A 19049-nucleotide genomic window follows, 5' to 3' on the forward strand; every position below is an offset into this window, starting at 1 on the left:
AAGAATTGACTTATGAATTTACGTGTGTTTAATGAACAATTCATCTTTCACAATTCATCTTTCTTTTGAGTTTGATTATTATTTTAAAATACAATTGTTATAACACTATAACGTGTTTTTCATCGAGTATTTAATATATGAGAAGTGATAGAGAGAGAGAATTTGGTGAGGGAATTTGGTAAGGGAATGACTTGTCATCACTTTATTGGTTGGAAAATGTAAAAGTGGGAGGAAAGAGAAAAAAGAGAGAAATTATTTGATTTTTTCAGCGAATAAAATTATGACAAGTCATTCCCTCACCAAATTCTCCCACCTAATCATTTCTCTTAATATATTTAACAAAAAAAGAAGAATATTGAGTTGTTTGGTTAACTTTCTATATTAATTATATAAAATGAAAACTTAAAATTGAGTGATTTTATATAATTTGAAGTCATAATCATCAAATAATTGATTTAAATAAGATAAATTATATCTAATGATAAGTTGTTTATAATAAATAATAAATAATAAATAATAATTAATAATTACTAAGAAAACATAAAGAGAGGTAAGTAATATTGCCGGCCAGTCATGCCGGCGATGGCCACCTTTAAAAAGATTCAAACTAGAAAAAATACTTTTAATTAATTATTCACTAATTTGACTCAGTTTTATTTATGTGATTTGGCTTTTTTAAATATGAAAATAAGTATAATTTATTTTTGAAATCAAATATAATATGGTTTTAAATTTATAGAAATAAATTTCCAAAATAAGGTAAATATATTTATTATTATTATTATTATTGGCTTTTAATTAAGCTCACGGGATATATCCCTTAGATCGTGACTTATATTTTTGCTAAATCTTGACGTGTGTAAAATATCATTTACTTTACGTGTTAGGGCAGAGGAGACAGAGAGATAAGTATTTTACTCTTTATTTTTCATTAAATATATAGATAATAGATTGTGAAGAATTAAATATAATTTTGTACAAAAAAAAATCAACAATTAAATTATTTGAAAATTTTGAATGACTAAAAATCAACAATTGGGGATTTCTTTTTTCAACTTTGTAGAAATATTCATTTACATGTATTGAATTTTTTACTATAAAATCTGGAAAGAAATAAATGTAAAATTATTTTCAGTGAATCTGAGCTAACACAACTTAAATACACTGCTAACATTTAAAAATGAGAATGTATTATTGATATATTGTTACATGAAAGTCAATAAAAATATGACATAACTAATAATACTTTCAATTTTATGTTTGTTTATTTTCTTTACTTTTGTATTAATAAAAATGTTATATATTTAAAAAAAAACAGGAAAAAAAGATTATATTAGTGTCGTTAGAATATTTCCGCTTAAGGGAAAGAAATTTATGATAGAGTTGTATTAACTTATGACATGACACAAACGATAGCACTTTGTTGTATTAATGAATATTTCAATTGGATACAAGTTATTTCGAGAATCCTAATATAAAACATTGAATGATCGAGAATGACAAAATAAATTTAATGAAATGTTCAATTATTTTACAAAAGAATAGCAATAATAATAATAATAATTTGATATAGTTGTGTGGTGGAATAGAACATCAAGAGGGTGAAGGGATAGGATAGGGCACCAAACCTCAAGAGCAAAAAGAGGATAAAGAAAGTAAGAAAAAGGGAACTTTAGCATTGAAGGCAACCATGAGAAAGTTGAGAGCACTCCAAGCATTTCTTTTCTTTTCTTATCTTTTTCCAAAATTTATTTATCAAACCATCATTGTCACAAGGATTTGGGGACATCAACAAGCTGGCAGGCCTGGCCATGGCCAAACCCACATATTATTTAAGAACCCATTAATTTAGAAGAAAAAAAATCACACAATTTTTGTAAAAATACGAGACATTTGATCAAAGAAATATTAAAAAGTGTATAATACGAGGACTTTCGTAAGCTCTCACCCATACTATTTAAGAGGTAACGAATTGTGAGGTGCAATGTTAGCCAACTCGAGATTAAACCAGATAGGAAAAAACTCAAGGTGGGTAGATCAAAAACAACTTTACTTGATAACATCATGGTTACTATTAAATTAAATAAAATGGTTATACCCTACAGATTGATAAATGGTTTGGCCAGCACAAAAATGAAAAGTTTTGCTGGTGAACATCAAATCCAAGGAGGAGAAGGGTGCATGTGCTTAAAAGAGGAAGAGTTGATCTCCACTATAATATTCTAATATTATTTTATTTTTAAGACATGGCCCTAACATGGGCACCTCAAATTGTGCTTGTCTTATAAATTGTTAATCATAGCAAACAAGAAAACCCAAATATGACAACAAAATTGACCTCTAATCTTAGTTGACCCCCCCTTAACATAAAAAGTGGGAATAATAGGACAAATGTGACTTATTGCATTGCAATTATATTTTTTTAGGTTGTTAGTTACAACTTAGACCCCTCCCCCTCCCCCTCCCTTTATTTGATATATCAAATCAAACTAATTCAAAATCACTTCTTCCTTTGTCTCAACATGCAACATGATGATGCTAGAAATGGTGTTAAAATACCCCACCTCCATTTGATTTTACAAGACTTGTGTTATTTGAGAATATTCTTCATTATCTAATAAATTTCTCTTAGTTTTCATCATGTCTTGTCAAATATGACCCATCATTGTGTTTTTACTCCAATCAAGAATAGTGATTTTCTCGACCTTGTAGGAATCTATAACTTGTTTAATTTCTTTGCCGCATATGATTTTTCTTCTCGTATCCTCATGTTCACGCTCTTTTTATGATATAAGGGTTGACATTTCTTTAAAAAAAGTCAAAGTAAATAAGAAAAATGAACATTTAGATGCTAAGGTGAAAGCAATCGCGCCATAAAGCAAGTAAACTTATTTATTATTGTCAATTTTGCAAATTTCATAGGGCAAGCAATAATCTAAACTAGAATATGACTATGACTACATGTGACTATATAAACAAACATGAAACATGCAACTAGGAACAATCTTATCAAATCTTGAGGCTCAAAGTCTACTCATAAAGTCCAGATTTAGGTCTTACATATTAACCATACCATGAAATTCATTGTCCTGATAGAATAACCATCATAAACCATGGAAGTTGGTTGCATCACAGCAGCATGTGAGCTTAAAAGCTCAATAAATAGTAGGTAAAAGGTTGCACACATTAAGAGAGCTATATATATCTATATATGTTTTAATGTTTTTTTCTTAACAGGAATAGAATCTTACCTAATTGTGATCCCAATATCCAAGGGATCCTCCCGATGGGAGACCAGACACAAGGTCACGAGCATCGCTATTACCGGTGTTCAATCTTTCCCCATCGTTGTGTCCAAAGGAATTACCTTCATGCTTACCAAGTTTCTGCACATCCTCTGGAGAGAGTATATTGATGTACGAAACATTATTCACAAATGCTCTGCATGTGTAGAAATATATATTGTTATAAATCCATGACAAGACTGAAAGCACCTAAATAACTTTCAGATTTAGGTGTATATATCAAAAATTAGGTTACAATGGAGAAAACGAGAAGGACAAGAAACCCTAGCAGAAAATTTCATTATTTCAAAACCCTAGCGGCCCAATCCCTGCCCCACAACAGTGTCATGTGAAATTCAGGTTTTCTTTCGCCACACTGGACCCGGTCAAACCCATTTGAGTCACCAAAACTCCAACATACACTTAATGAAGAAAGATGACATATTGGTAGATGAACAAACAGAGAAGTGTGACATGGCAGTCTTCAAGAAGATAGGCAACAACAATATTTTACATTTTCATAATTGTAATTGTTTACATTCTTAGAGCCATTCTTGCTTCACTATAAAAGCACAAGTAACTATACAAAATTAACAAATAACTCTTCTACATTTCTTTTCATGTTTGCATTATAGATTTGTTCAACTTAAATGGTGAATGAACAAGGGAACCCATATATAAGCAAGTGGATATTGTACTTCAGATGGGTTTAAGCTAAAGTAATGTCTGAAAGATAAATTTGCCAAATAGTCACCATATTCAGGACTGCTTTGCCTCTGCAAGATCCAGCAAAAACAACACCCAAGTACCCACAACAAAAATAAGAACTAAAGGTCTATTTGGAAATACTTTTGTTTCTGAATCTGAATCCGGAGGAGAAACCACAAATAAATTTCTGAATTTTAGTCTTACTAAGCTCAGTTTTCAAATGTAATCCTACATGATCTGATTAGATGAGAGGTTTAAAAAGAAAAAAAAAATGTGTTCACATATGAAGTCTAAGTCTACAAAATGTAAAATTAGAGTACTTACTCCCATGGGTCGTCTCCAAGGAGAAGAAAATCATTCTCCCTGTCAACGAATACAAGCTGCCAGCCTGATCTCTGAGGGTCTTCCAATAACCCCTCAATTCCAAACATCTGACCCAGCTTCTCACGCAGCTCGTTATAGCTGGTAAACCGGGTGATGTCCAGTGACCTCCCCACACAACCTGATTTGTAAACCTTCAATAATAATAAAAAATAAAAGAAACTACTTTTAGTTGAATGTAAAATTCTATTACAAAAATTAAAGAGAATGATGGAGCTTATTTGATGTTTTTTTTTTTTATATAAACCAAATTTTTGAAGAAAAAGAAAAGACCTTAGTTTGTTGAAAAAGTGGTTAAAAATATAACTCTTCTGTATTTAATATTTAAAATGTTAAAAAAAATAAAGTAAGCCTAATTTGATATTTTGGTTTGCAAACAAAATATAGGGTATACTTTCTTGATGCGTACCTTTACAAATGTACGGGTTGGGATAGGTGAGTCAACTTGCACTGGACTGTGGAACAACTCGGAAGATTCTTGCATGCAACCATACAAAGAACCCTGAAATCCCGTAGCCCCTAATGGCACTGATGAAAGATCAGCATTAAAAGAGGAGGTGCCAATACCCGGTAGTGTTGTAGGGAGGAGGAGGCCTGAGGAATCAACATTAGAACCGAAAAGCGCATGATTATGGGAATCAAGGCCATTATTTTCGGGTCTCAAAGGTGGAGGAGGAGGGTCCTTTGAAGGATAGGGTGGTAATGATATGGAGTTAGTTACTGCATTATGGCCTTGAGATTCAGCAAATTTGGCTGCCCATTGTTGCTGGTCAGACGGCTCACTGTTTCCTCCTGGCTGACCAGTTCGTGAAAAACTTAGAACATTCCCACCGCCTTCATTACAATTTGGACCGAGCAGATTTTGCATGCTTGAATTGATTCCAGTTGGGACTTTGCTTGTCAAATCTGTGAAACCCACTTTAGGAAATGAAGACGAGACTGTAGATTGCTGCCTCTGATGAAGATGGGGCTGTAGATCTTGATAAGGATGTTGATGTTGATGTGGTTGTGGCTGTTCTTCAGAGTGATTACTAACTTGCTGTGGAAGATGATTCCTAGACAGATTTTCAGGCAACATTTGAGTTTGTGCTTGCAGCAGCTGATTGATCGAAGGCTGGATTGCCTGCTGCTGCTGCTGCTGCTGATGCAACAAAGCATTTGGGCTGCCTGGATGTTGAAGATATTGAAATGGCTGCTGCAATTGTAAAAATTGCTGTTTAATTGAATCCCCACCAGCCATATTCTGCATGCCAGCTGCTACCATTGCTTGGTACTGTTGATTAATATCATTTCTCATAAAATTTTGATCCATTCTCTGCTGCATCCATGGAATCATTCCAACTGACTGAAAATTCATAGAGTTCAGTCCTTGTTCTCCAGTTTCTCCTCTTAACCACGCCATGTTGCTATTAATTGAACCATCTCTTCCATCTAGAAAGACAAAACAAGCATTTGGTAATGAACCTAGTCAGAATATGTGAAAAAATAAATGAAACTTAATGATATAAAATGGTGGAGATTCCACGAATCAAATTTGGCAGCAATCTCATACACATAACTCAGAATTTCCAAAACATTTACAACACGTACTAAGTAACTGCATACTATCCTCTAATCTAGTTCAGAAATAAGCCAGTTCACAAAGAGTCCTGAGCTACATACCCAAACCACAAATATCAGAGCAAATAAGATGCGTCAGTTCCATAACGGAGAATCCAATTTAATGATGAGTGAAATTGGTCTCAAAACCCAAAATATCAGTCCCAATAGCACCTAAGGACAAAAATGGAGGGAGATAGAAAGCCTGTGAAGACTAAGAAACCAAGATATAAATGATTAAGAAACAAATAGAAATACAGAGGCAAGAGGTAATGTTGGTTTACAACAACAATTCATATGCAAAGAGTTGAGGATAGATACTAACTCAATGCCTCATTAGTCCCTTGTGCTGATTAGGCAAAACTGAGACTGGTTTCTTCACACCTTTCTTATTTTTTATGCTTTCCTTATTCTATTTTGGCTTCTTTCTGTTTGCAATACTCAATCTTTTGGATATCCTTTATTTTCACTTTTTGTTTGTTTTACTTGACAATGGCTTATTCATTTATTAAAACAAGGCTCAGCTAGTCATGGTGGTGGGTTGTTGTGCTAACATCTCCTATGGATTATCGGGATGCATACAAGCTCGCCCAGATGCCCTGGTTAACAAAAGAAAGCTCCAGATACAAACTTAATGCCTCCATGTAGTCCTTTGTGTTGATTGGGCAAAAGTCAGGCTACCTTTCTTATCTTCTACCTTATTCTATTTGGCTTGTTTTTTTGCTTTCTGTTTGAGATACTCAGTACGTTGGGTATCCTGCATTTTTGTTTACTTTCCAAGGGCCTTTTCATTTATTAAAATAAGGCTCCAGCTTTATCTAAAAGAAATGTTGGGTTACAACATAAGTTGCCATTGGTATCGGAAGTGATATGACAAACCAAAACCTAACGCTCTTTTACTTAGTATATACTCTCTTTTTTTTTTAAGAAAACTTTTTTCATTAGAATAAAAGGACTATATATTAAATTATGAGGAATTAAAATTTGGTTTATTTGATATAAAATTCTAAAATAATGAGGCTACTGAATATATATATACTTACAAGGATAATTATAATGATAGTTAACTTAAATGTAATTGGAAGATAATGACAAATTGAAACTTAGTTATCTAGATAATACCTTTATCTAGATTTTTTGAAGAAGTTGAATAAGGGTATGATTGTAAGTTTCCAATTATTTCATATATCCAGTCATTAACAAGGTGCTCCAGCCTAGACTTCGGATAAGTCACATAAACAAGTAAAAACAGGAATGGATTTGTGGTTATCATGAAATTGCACCAAGAAACACAGAGAAGACTTGAGAAGTGAAGACAGTGAATTGAGGCTCTGAAGAACATCCAAGGATCTAAAGACAACAACAATGTAAGATCTAACAGACTGATGAGAGCCTGCCATGAAATAAAAAGATAGAGGTGACACTTGTATTCTCCGGTAGGGTGCATTTCCCTTTTCACGAGAAATGCAAGAAACAGATAGATTCAAGATTTTTTTGTTTTTGAAATGTAAAAATTTGCATTAGTTGTCGCGAATGAGACTACTAATAATACAAAACACTATGTATACCAAGTCTGACTTGAAAACATGACATGTTCATTGAATAACTCATCCATCATGCCACGTTCAATTGTACACATAATCAAGAATTATTACAATAGTCTAGTAATATATTGTTTTCTATGATACCCTAACCACATCAATAAGGATTTGTAGTTGAAATGATACTTTGAATAATCACATTTACAACATGACAATTATGTTTTTCATTATCAAATTTTCAACTATTCTAGAGGCCAGCGAGCACTTTTCCTTTTTTCTGTGTATAATCTTTTTTTTCTTTTTTGGCAAGAATGTTTTAAGGGAGAAATAAATATAAACATGGCATACTATTTCCATATGTAAGAGACATAAGAAGCATGATGCTAAAGAGATGTTTGAGAACTTGGAGCAAAACTAAAGACTAGTAAATGACAACACTGAGGGCAACAACCTCTTCTCCAGCATACTAAAGTGCTCTTTGTCTATGCTTGTCTATGAAATTTGGAGAGAAGAAATGCTACAGTTATAAAACAACCCAGAATAACTGATGATCAAATCTAGAAAGCTATTGTGATATGATGCAATCTTCAAAGTAAAGAGCTTTAATACAAGGATTTTCCTTTTTGCAAAAAGAAAAAAAAGTAGCAGCTAGAGTAAGTGCATGCTAAATATCTCCTTTGTAAGGAATGGCATATGGAGTCTAACTCAAGACTCATGGCCCTTATTGATGACTTTGTATTGTCTCTCTTATATATTTTGTCTCGACATAAACTCTTTTGGACTTTTATGTAGTCTCTTTACATTAAGGACTTTAATACTCAGTCTGTTGAGAAGTCACTTCTTTTTTGCGTTCTTCTGTTTTGTAAGTGTTGCTGAACTTTTTATTTATTAAAACAAAGCCTACGCCTTTACCCAAAAATAATAGTAGTTAAGCTTGGTATAGAACAAATTACTCCAATGCTTTTGATAAAGTTAAATCTATTATGCCATATTCTCCAGAGAGAATCTGGGTACATAATACCAACATGGGTATGTTCTAAATAATACTGAAATAATTCATCCAGAAAAATGGGAATCAAACCCTCAAGGGAATGTAAAAAAATTGTGTATCATAAGTACCTTGAAATGATGAGGCTCCAGGATACCATGGGCGCTTCATTCTGAGTGGGAATAATGATGGATACATGGGAAATGTAGTTAGAGGCTCAATTTCCCATAATGATACCCTTGGCTGTCTCTCACCAGCAGTAGACTCATCCCAACCAACCTACATTGAAGATGTTAAAGGAATAATAAAGAAGGAAAAGATTAACCAATAACAAAATCGTAAAGGAATTAATATTAATTTGTTGTCTGAAGAGAACTATATTTCAACATTTTGAGATAAATAAACATATTCTATTTCCAAGATAAAAGATCCTCCTCAACTTGGTGCATGTTTCCATGAACTTTGTAAGTTAAGAACCTTTTGTTTTTCATCAGTATTTTGTTTCCTGTATGGAACATCTTTAGAGGAGATGACAGTATTTTGTTTCCTGTATGGAACATCATTAGAGGAGATGACATTTAAGCAAGTGTTAAATTCCGGAAGAGACTCGTATCAAATGGAAGAAAAAAAACTAAAGAACTTCTCCAGCAACCTATGCAGCATTGATATCAAGTAAAAAATAATGAATGGAAAAATAACTAGGAATTGCAATCCCTAAGTAGAAAGGGCTAAAGTGAAACTTAAAATCATACATTCAGTTTCATTAGAATGATAGTTCCAAATCCTTATCTTAACTCATCAAATAAACAATAGATTTGGAATTGGACCCTCAATTCCAATTCTAGTTCCAGCATAACCAAACATAGGAAATAAATAAATGTTTGTTTTCACTTCCTTTTCAACTTTCTTAAATGGAGGGATTGTTTCAAGTTGGGAGTTTTTAATGTCATCTACGAGATAATTGATCGTTACATTTTGGGTTTGACGGATTGAGTATTTACATCTGGATGTTTTGGACATGAAAGTAGCCAATTTGTGATATCCTTTTCCAGGCATCAGATTAGCATTTTTGTGCTCTCCTTTTGTGTGTATAAATAATACTGTTACCTTTAAAAAAAGGAAGCCAACTTTGTGAGAATAGTTCCTCATGTTCATCCTAAGAGATTGGATTTTACCCACAATTTATCTTCTTGCCAAGATTTCATCTAGGGCATTGGGCTTAACATGATGACTGGAGAATGAGGAAAGTACTCCTTACTACTATTGGATAGTTGGCTAAAATGATTTTCTGTTTTTCCACTGATCAATCTATAATGTGACTTGTGTATATAATTATTTCTTGCTGTAGTGACAAGAATAAACAAAGTGCATGCAGTAGAGATGTCCATTCACATTAGAAATCGTGTAATATAAATTTCTATAATATTTTGAAACATAAACAAATCGGCCAAGATAATACACATGAACTTTCATCAACATGATTCACAGAAAGACTGGCCAAATTTATTATTGCATGAGCAGCCATAAATCTAGTGACATTAGAGACAATAATATGAAAGTTAGTAAAATCTAGCTTAAAGTTAACCGTATTTACCTTAACAGATCTCCAATGAGAATTTGCCCAACGAACTGCGTCTAGATCGCCAATGCCAGTTATTGTGCCCATGTATCTAACATATGAAAACTCAATGTGTAAGATGCACATCAAACTTACACTTATACATTGCAACCAAGTGAATGCTGCATTGCCCAAAGATTATTTATAACATTCTATTAATGAACCAGGTCAACTCGATCAAATAAATTATGATTATTTTTAACCAGATTGGTTTTTTTCATGAGTAGTAGAAACAAAAGCAATATCACCTATCAGATGCTGAACTTTGAGGGCCTCCAAAATAGGAAACATTTGATATGCAATAAAAAAAGAGTTTAGAAATGACGGATGCAATCCAAGATGCTGGCATCAAATTTAAAGTACAAACAGTTGCAACACCTTCGTACACTTGATTCCTCAGTTTCGAAAAGCATCCTGAATCGCATTCCCACAGAAACACGGGTATGATACACTGCCTTGACATATTTCGAAAGGGCAATAACAAATTCGGATGGACTGGCTCTGAAACAACAAAGATGCGAATAAAAACTGTAGGTAAATAAAAGTAAAAAGAGGGTACCAAATATGAGATTCGGATATTAATTTCCCACCTTGGATTGTAAAAAACCGTAAAACAACTATTCGTAGCTGCAGCATGAGCAGCTGCAGCAAGTAACCCAATGTGCATGCTATCACTAGACAGAACGGAAGACGGCAATACAGTTTGAGGTCGGTTGGAACGACGAATCCCCAATAGAAGCTGGTTTTTTTCATTCCTATAATTCATTAGAAAAGAAGTCAGATAATGTAAACACCGGAAAATTGAAGATTAAGACGTTTGGTTCAGACATTTAATCTATACCAGATAAAAAGAACAGAATCACCAGCAACTAGTTTCTTTGCACTGACAAATACACTCCATCCTGTAGTGAGAAGGTGCCGCTTTGGCTGTCCTGTGACCAAATGAAAATTGTTGGTTTAATTATAGATCAGTTGATAACTGTAATAACTGAACTTACACGAAGTATTTAGCTACGACTACGAGAAACGTAATACTGTTTCAAAGGGTCAACCCCGCTAAGACACATGGCCAATTAATAGTAATAGATTATTTTATTTAATTATTGTTATTCATTTTAGCTAGTTGGGATAATTTTGTAAGTATTGTTGTAGCTTATCTATTTCAGCTCTAGTAGGATTAGTATTTAGTATTTGATGTCTAATAAAATTAGAGTTACCCTTTTATTTTATTTTTCGAAATGTTAAAGTTTGTATTAATAAAGTTGATGTCTACACCAAGTCAAAAATCAAGCCTGTCTTTAACTTTAATAGCCCAAGTTCTTCCCCAATGATCGTCTAGAGAATTCTACACTTTTCTAGGGTTGGGTGGCAATCAAAGCGTCAATCAAGGAGAGAAAGAGACGAGTCCATTTGGAAACACTTATTGTTTTTGTTTAAGTATTCCAGATACGTTTGGAAAATAAATTAAGATATCATTTTTTTTTCTTTTTTGTATGTAGAAACATATCCATATAAAAACAATAAGTATTTCCAAATGGATCTATGTGATACATTTGGATTGAAAGGAACCAGTGCATATTTATTATTTGATGAAGGAACGTTACATTTGGTTCAAGACAAGAAGTGTTAGCATATGGGAGCTTTACAGATTGATATCCCACTTTTCTTTTAAGATTTTTCATTGACTAAACTCATGGCTACTCATACAGTGACCTTTTTCTAGATTTATTTTTTGCGTCCAGGGTTTATCCATGGAGAAAAATCTAGCACAACCGCCACCGTAATGGCCTCCCACTTAAATTTGGGAATTCCTAGAGAGAATCGAACCTGAGACCCCTTTGGTCTCTTAGGCAAGACTCGTTCCTTGAACTATTTTGGAGGGTTATTTCACTGACTTGATTTCAACCACTGTAAATGTGGACTTGCTATTATAGTGGCTCTAATGAAATTTTCATTTTAAAGAAAGAAAAAAAATTCTACTCTTGGAATCAAAGATGACATCGATCAGAATATAGAGGACATGAATGATGATAAGAAAATTGATACTAACCTCTGAAAATATGCTTAAATTTCCACTCAACATCATGCAAATCCCTTGCTACTAACTCTTGAGCAGGTGGTTGCTGAGAGAAATCCTGATAAACGAAGAAAAATTAAGGACTTGATTGATGTTTGTTATTTGAGATTAATTTCTATACATGGCTCGATCATCAACCAAAATACAAAAATATTCTCTATTTAAAAAATATATTACTATTTTGCATTATATATTTATACCCTTAATGTCTTTTTACCCAAATAACCTGATTTTCAATAATTTACATCCAACAAGATTATTTGAAAATAACCACTTGGTTATTCAAACAGACCCTAGATCAAACAAGGATCAAGTAAGCTCCATTAAAATGAGGAAACATAAAAGATAATTTTAGCCACAAGCTGTATTCCGGTTGAAGGACAACAACAATCCCAAGAACGGGCTTACCAGCGGAGGAAAAACCTTCTCAGCTGCACGACGAGGAACCGAGAATCCACCATGAGTACTTGTATCGCTAGCAGTTAATGTCTTGCAAAAGTAATTAGTCGGCTGCTTGCCCGGTATTCCAAGCTCAACTGGGATATATGTATCCTTTTGCTCTTCCTACATATAAAATCACCAAAATTGAACTTATATAAGAGCTGAAGAATATCTTATCAATTTTAATCAGTAGTTAAAACATACAGCTGTTAATGGCTGCAATGTCATCTGTGAATACACTTCATCGGTCTCAATATCGGCCTAAAACCAGGATAGGTAAGAAGTTAGTCATTAATTGCTGAAAAACTGCATAGCAAATGTAATTAAAAAGAAAACCCACATGCATTGTAACATTGTGGAGTTGGCAGATTAGTTGTGGAGGCAAATTTGGATAATTGGGTATATGGGCATCAACTTCCTTGTTAGTCGTGGCTGCTACCTGACTTTCGAAAAATCCTAATTAGGGTTAACAACTTAATTCCTTTTTTTTAAGATCCATGAAGATCAAATTGAGTTAAAAAAATTAAAGACCTGTTCACTATGGCCTTGAGGAAAGTAGACCACTCTGGTACCAACGGTTGGTAAAGATACAAGAGGGCCAGCACAGGCATGCCATAGCTCTGAATTTAAGCATTTCTTCTCCCCTTTTCATGATCAAATGTTAAAAGAAAGGATGTTGAATAAAAGGAAACATATAAACCAGAAAAATGAATGAGAAAAAAAAAGGTGGCAGGTCACCTTCTTGAGGATGCTGACCCGGTGCTGATGATGAAGGTTTCATTCTTTAGATAAGATTCGATTTATGGAAATAAAATTCTGATAATAGAAGAGGGATTTGTAATATCTAGCTTAAACCCTCAGCAGCTGTCATTATCTTGACCGCCAAATTGTGTAATTAAAACGAAACCCTTTTCCCCCTTGTGCAAACTGAACTCTCTCCCTTTCCATGACGATGAAAGCTTCACTCTCCATCATTTCCTTCTTCTTCTTTTCTCAAACCCAGATGAATTTCAAACTCTCGGTCAAAAAGTTGTCGCATTTACAACAAATTAGGTGTGGGGGGAGGAGAAAAAAAAGAGAAAACCTGGAGGATTGATTGATTGATTGATTACAGTAAATAATCAAAATTGAATACAAATACTTCTCCTAGTTCCATCGGATTTCATCTTCTTCTTCTTCTTCTTCCTGTTCTACAGCAGGTGGGTAAACTAGAAATGAAGCGATTCAAATTGAAGAAGCTCTTTTTTCGAGACCGCCATGAATGAAGAGCTTGTGTGTCACAGACACTAAGGAGCTTTTCGTGGCCAGTCGCTTTCGATGAAGAGTCTGTGGTTCTGCTGTAGGAGAGTGAAAAAGTAAAAATAAAATTAAAAATAAAATAAAAAAAGAAAGAAAGAGAAAGAAAGAAAGAGAGAGTCTTTATCCTTTATAGTGCCCCGACCAAAGCTAGACCTGCTAACAGTAGAGAGAGAAAGGAAGAAAAATGGTAGAAATGGTAGAGAGAGAAAGTTTCTCTCTCTTATTCCATCAATATTTTGGAAATTTTAATCGGGGCCGTCCGGAGATCCGTACCTATCAATCTGGACCGTTGATCAATTACTGATATGACAGCAAGCATGTGCCACCATTCTCTAGTGGTCACTGTCTGAGAGTACGGAGCTTTTATTATTTTTATTCATTTCTTTTTTTTTTTAAATTCTAACATAAATTTAACGAACTCAGTTAAATTAAATTAAATTAATTAATTCAATAATAATCTTATCTAAAATATAGCATTAATTAAACCGCGTTAAATGAAGCAACCCATCAAGCATATTTGTGATACAAAGGACTGGTTTGATTCAGCTTATTCTCGTTAGTTTATTTACGTTAATTTATTTAGTTTATTAGCTTATTTAATGGTTACGTTTGAGTATGTTTCAATTGGTTATATGTCCAATTTATTTATTTTTTATATTTATAATATTATTTAATAATTAATATTATATATATATATATATAATGTTATATATATTTATTAATTTAATTTTAAATATTAATAAATAATTTAAATTTAAAATAGTATATATTTCAAAATAAATTATATTAATATATTAATTTTTATAAAAAAATTATTAATATATAATTTTAAATATTAATAAATGACTTAAATTAAAAAATAATATATTTAAAAATAAATAATATAAATAAAGAAAATAATTAATTATTATTATATATATTTTTCACATTTACACACTTTTTTTCTGATCCAATTTTTCAATTGTCAATTTATTTTCAAATTCTCTCACCCTATTAGTATTTTCAATTGTAATATATATATATATATATATATATATATATATATATATATATATATATATATATATATATATAAACCTAGTTTAATTTCTAAAATTATAATTATAAATAAAAAAAATAACATTGTATTTATATTTCATATTTTACTTAATTATTTTATATATTAAGATACATATATTATAATTAATAAATAATAATATATTTAAATATATATTTTTTATTATAATAATTTTATATAAATATATTATAAATAGATAGAATAGATGAGAAAGATGGAATAAAATGATTAGAAAGATATTAAATAGATGAGAGAGAATAAATAAAATATTAGAAATGAATGAAATAGATGAGAGAGTGAATAAAAAAAATTAAAAATAATGAGAGAGAAAAACGTTAAAATTATAATCTTAAACTCTGAGGAATGGGGTAGAGAGAAAATTGAATTTAAATGCAAAATTGTGTTTGATTATAATTTTTTGCGTGATTATAAACGCAAAATCAAACGAACCCAAAATAAAATCTAATGGAAAAATAAGCATTGGGTTTTGGGTTTATAATTTGGTATAATAATTTAAAATTTCTAAAATAAATAATGGGGATAAATTATTTTTTTTTTAACATTTTCAAATAAGTTGAATAAATATAATAATAAATGAATATCATTATGTACAAGTTTTTTTATATTTCATTATTAATAAAGATTTTTCATTTTGTATTATATATTTATTACTCTTTGTTTTAATCCTATAAATAGGACATGTACGGTATGTTGTAAGGTGACTCATTTGATAAGTAATAAAAATCTTTCTCCATTAACACTCTTTTGTTCTTTGTATTATTTGTTTATAATACGTTATCAGCACGAGTTTCTCGTTTCTGAAGCAAAGGTCAAGGCTCCCTCCTCGTTCGTGGTAGCCAAATTTTGCACGTCATTTGCGAAAGCCAAATCGGTCAAGGTTGACAAAATGTATATTCGAAAACCTTTCAAACTAATTTATTTTATCTCAAATTTCAGGTCGAATCTCACGAAATTGGTGTTCACGGCTCTTGACATAATCGAAAAGAATTACCTTTTATGGACTCTAGATGTTAAAATTCATCTTGCCACCAATGGTCTTGGAAATACTATCAAAAATGGAAACACCACATCCGACCAAGATAAGGCCAAAGCAATGATTTTCCTTCGTCGTCATCTTCACGGAGGTTTAAAAATTGAGTATCTCACTGTGAAAGATCCATTGGTCCTATGGAACAATCTGAAAGAAATGTACGATCATTTGAAAACGATCATTTTTCCAAAAGCTCAATTTGAATGGCTTCATTTACGCTTTCAAGATTTTAAATCGGTGAGTGAATATAATTCTGCGTTATTTCAGATTACTTCTAAACTCAAATTATGTGGAGAAGTTATTTTTTATTGAGATATGTTAGAGAAAACATTCTCCGCTTTCCATGCATCGAATGTGCTCCTACAACAGCAATATCGTGCAAAAGGATTTGAGAAGTATTCTGAATTGATATCATGTCTATTATTAGCCGAACTGAATAAGATGTTTTTGATAAAAAAATCATGAGGCTCGTTCAACTGGATCGACTTTATTCCCTAAAGTGAATGTGACATCATATAAATATAGAGGGCAACATCATGGTCGTGGCCAAAGTCATTTTTCAGGTCATTCTCGTAGAGTTGGCCGAGGACGTGGTAGTGGTCATATGATAAAAAAGAAGAACAATAAAGAAATACATGATAATAAAAATGATCAAATCAATAAGACTATGAAAAAAAAATGTTATCGTTGCGGTATGAATGGTCATTGGTCGCGTACCTGTCGTACATCAAAATGTTGGGTTTTGCAATAGCAAAACTACGAATCTTTTTAGAAATCAAACATGTAACAAATTAGTTTCCAAATCGTCTATGACGAACAAATTTACCAAGAACTAAATATCAAAAAATAATTGACAACACAATATACGTGGTTCGGTCAAAATCAACCTACGTCCACGGGAGGGATAATTTTCACTAAATCAAATAAATGTCAATAGTAGAAACTTACATGTCCTGCTCTCAAATGAAAGAAGTGATTGCACTAAGAATGATTGGAATACTCCACAATCAAAAGCTCCCTAAATCTTTCTCTCTAGATCATCCAAAGAACATGAAGGAAACCAGAAAATCCTAGATATGTTCACTCTCTCAACCTTACCGTGTTATAAGAAGAATATTAAAAAAATGTATTTATACTCTAACCTATTTTCATAACAGAAAACCTTGACCCGTTTACCCGGAATTTAAAACCCATCCACAATGGCAAGGAACACCTCAATAATTCTCTCCTTTCCGAGCCATGTGAGAATGTTGCTATAAACATTCATCATCGTGACGCTCCTGCCAAAACCATTCCGGATTTGGCACAACATATCTCATGTCTGCCTTTTGGCAAGCCCTTTGTCATCATATCTAACTCATTCTCATTTGTATGCACTTTCTCCAAATATAACTCATTCTTCTCGAGCACTTCACGGATCCAATGGTACCTTCTTTGGATGTGTTTTGAACGTGAATGAAAACTTGAATTCTTGCTCACATGTATAGCACTTTGTGAGTCACTAAACACCACAAACCTATCTTGTGCAATGCCTATTTCTTTCAATAATTCTTTCATCCATCTCATTTCCTTACAACATTCAGTATTGGCAATATATTTAGCTTCTATAGTAGACAAAGCAACACATTTCTATATACGAGACTACCATGATACAACTCCTCCTCCAAAGATAAACAAATACCCTAAAGTTGACCTCATTGTGTCAATATCACCACTCATATATGAATTAGAAAACCCTTCAACATGTGGCTTTCCAATACCATAAAACAAAGCGTATTTGGAGTTCTCTCGAAGATATCTCATTAGTCACTTAACCGCTTTCTAGTGTGTATTACCGGGATTTGAAAGGAAACGACTAACTACTCCAATACTCCAACCGCATGAGCTATATCCGGTCTTGTACAAACCATTGCATACATTAGACTGCATATTAATGAAGCATATGAAATAGTGCACATTTCTTGTCTTTCCTCTTCATCCTTGGGAGACATTGTCTTGTTTATTTTCAAATGTGTAGCCAATGGACAAGTAATTGGCTTTGCCTTGTCCATATAGAATCGTTTTAGAATCTTTTCAATATATCTCTCTTGAGATAGTTATAGTCTTTTCTTCACTCGATCACGAATGACCTGCATTCCAAGAATTTGTCTTGCTTGACCAAAGTCTTTCATCTCAAAAGACTTAGCCAAATCTTTTTTCAACTTGGCAATCTTGAGTTGGTCTCTCCCTACAATCAGCATGTCATCAACATATAGGAGAAGTATAATAAAATCATTAGAAGCAAACTTTTGCACAAAGACACAGTGATCTGTAGACGTTTTCATGTACCCATGGATGACCATGAATGACTCAAACTTAAGATACCATTGCCTTGGTGATTGCTTCAAATCGTACAAACTTTTGACAAGTTTGCACACCTTGCTTGCATCACCTTTCTTATTGTAACTTTCAGGTTGTTCCATATAAACATCTTCATCCAAATCACCATGGAAAAATGCAGTCTTGATATTAAGTTGTTCAACCTCAAGATCCATACAAGCAGCTAGACCTAACACCACCCGGATGAAAATCATCTTCATTACCGGTGAGAAAATCTCATCATAATCGATTTTATGCCTCTGGCCAAAACCTTTGACAACCAGCCTAGCCTTGTATCTTGGCTTGTTATCATCACATTCTTGCTTAATCTTGTACATTCATTTATTTTATAATACTTTTCTGTTCTTTGGTCTTTCAACCAGTTCATATGTGTCATTTTCAGCAACAACTTCATCTCTTCCCATGGCAGTTAGCCATTCTTCCTTATGAGCATCCTCAAGAGCCTTCTTATAGCATATAAACTCCCCACAATTAGTTAGAAGGACTTACTCTATATCAAGGTACTTAGAACTTGATCTTTTCTCCCTAGTAGACCTCCTAAGTACATTTATTTGTTAATTCTGTTGATTTCCATCTTCTTATTGAACTTCAAAATCAGCCTTAATATTATCACTAAGATCAGTTTT

General features: G+C 32.6%; 1 protein-coding gene across 2 annotated transcripts; it reads right to left on the reverse strand.

Moving 5' to 3' along the window:
- Positions 1–2968: 2968 nt before the first annotated feature.
- On the reverse strand, positions 2969–14096 carry LOC124918887 (auxin response factor 8-like). 2 transcript variants are annotated; one of them, XM_047458962.1, is made up of 15 exons: positions 13722–14096; positions 13376–13624; positions 13169–13281; positions 12978–13076; positions 12842–12898; positions 12605–12760; positions 12170–12254; positions 10961–11051; positions 10710–10874; positions 10498–10620; positions 10096–10171; positions 8633–8780; positions 4783–5804; positions 4317–4507; positions 2969–3441 (listed from the first exon to the last, which is right to left on the reverse strand). In XM_047458962.1, the coding sequence occupies exons 2-15, from the start codon at positions 13416–13418 to the stop codon at positions 3252–3254; spliced, it is 2559 nt and encodes an 852-aa protein (XP_047314918.1). In that variant the 5' UTR covers positions 13419–13624; positions 13722–14096; the 3' UTR covers positions 2969–3251. The 2 variants fall into 2 exon arrangements, with proteins under 2 accessions (XP_047314918.1, XP_047314916.1); XM_047458960.1 differs by having other exon boundaries at positions 13376–14096.
- Between the last annotated feature and the right edge of the window lie 4953 nt (positions 14097–19049).

The sequence above is a fragment of the Impatiens glandulifera genome, chromosome 1, assembly GCF_907164915.1.
Source record: "Impatiens glandulifera chromosome 1, dImpGla2.1, whole genome shotgun sequence".
In the NCBI taxonomy this organism is placed as follows: domain Eukaryota; kingdom Viridiplantae; phylum Streptophyta; class Magnoliopsida; order Ericales; family Balsaminaceae; genus Impatiens; species Impatiens glandulifera.

Bases quoted from the DNA above. Each gene is read 5' to 3' on its own strand.
- LOC124918887 (XM_047458962.1), bottom strand. From the start codon at position 13,418: ATGAAACCTTCATCATCAGCACCGGGTCAGCATCCTCAAGAAG. The intron at 12,761-12,841 runs GTATGTTTTAAC...TTTTATATGTAG, and splicing joins CATTGCAGCCATTAACAGCT to GAAGAGCAAAAGGATACATA. The intron at 10,875-10,960 runs GTATAGATTAAA...AATGAATTATAG, and splicing joins GATTCTGTTCTTTTTATCTG to GAATGAAAAAAACCAGCTTC.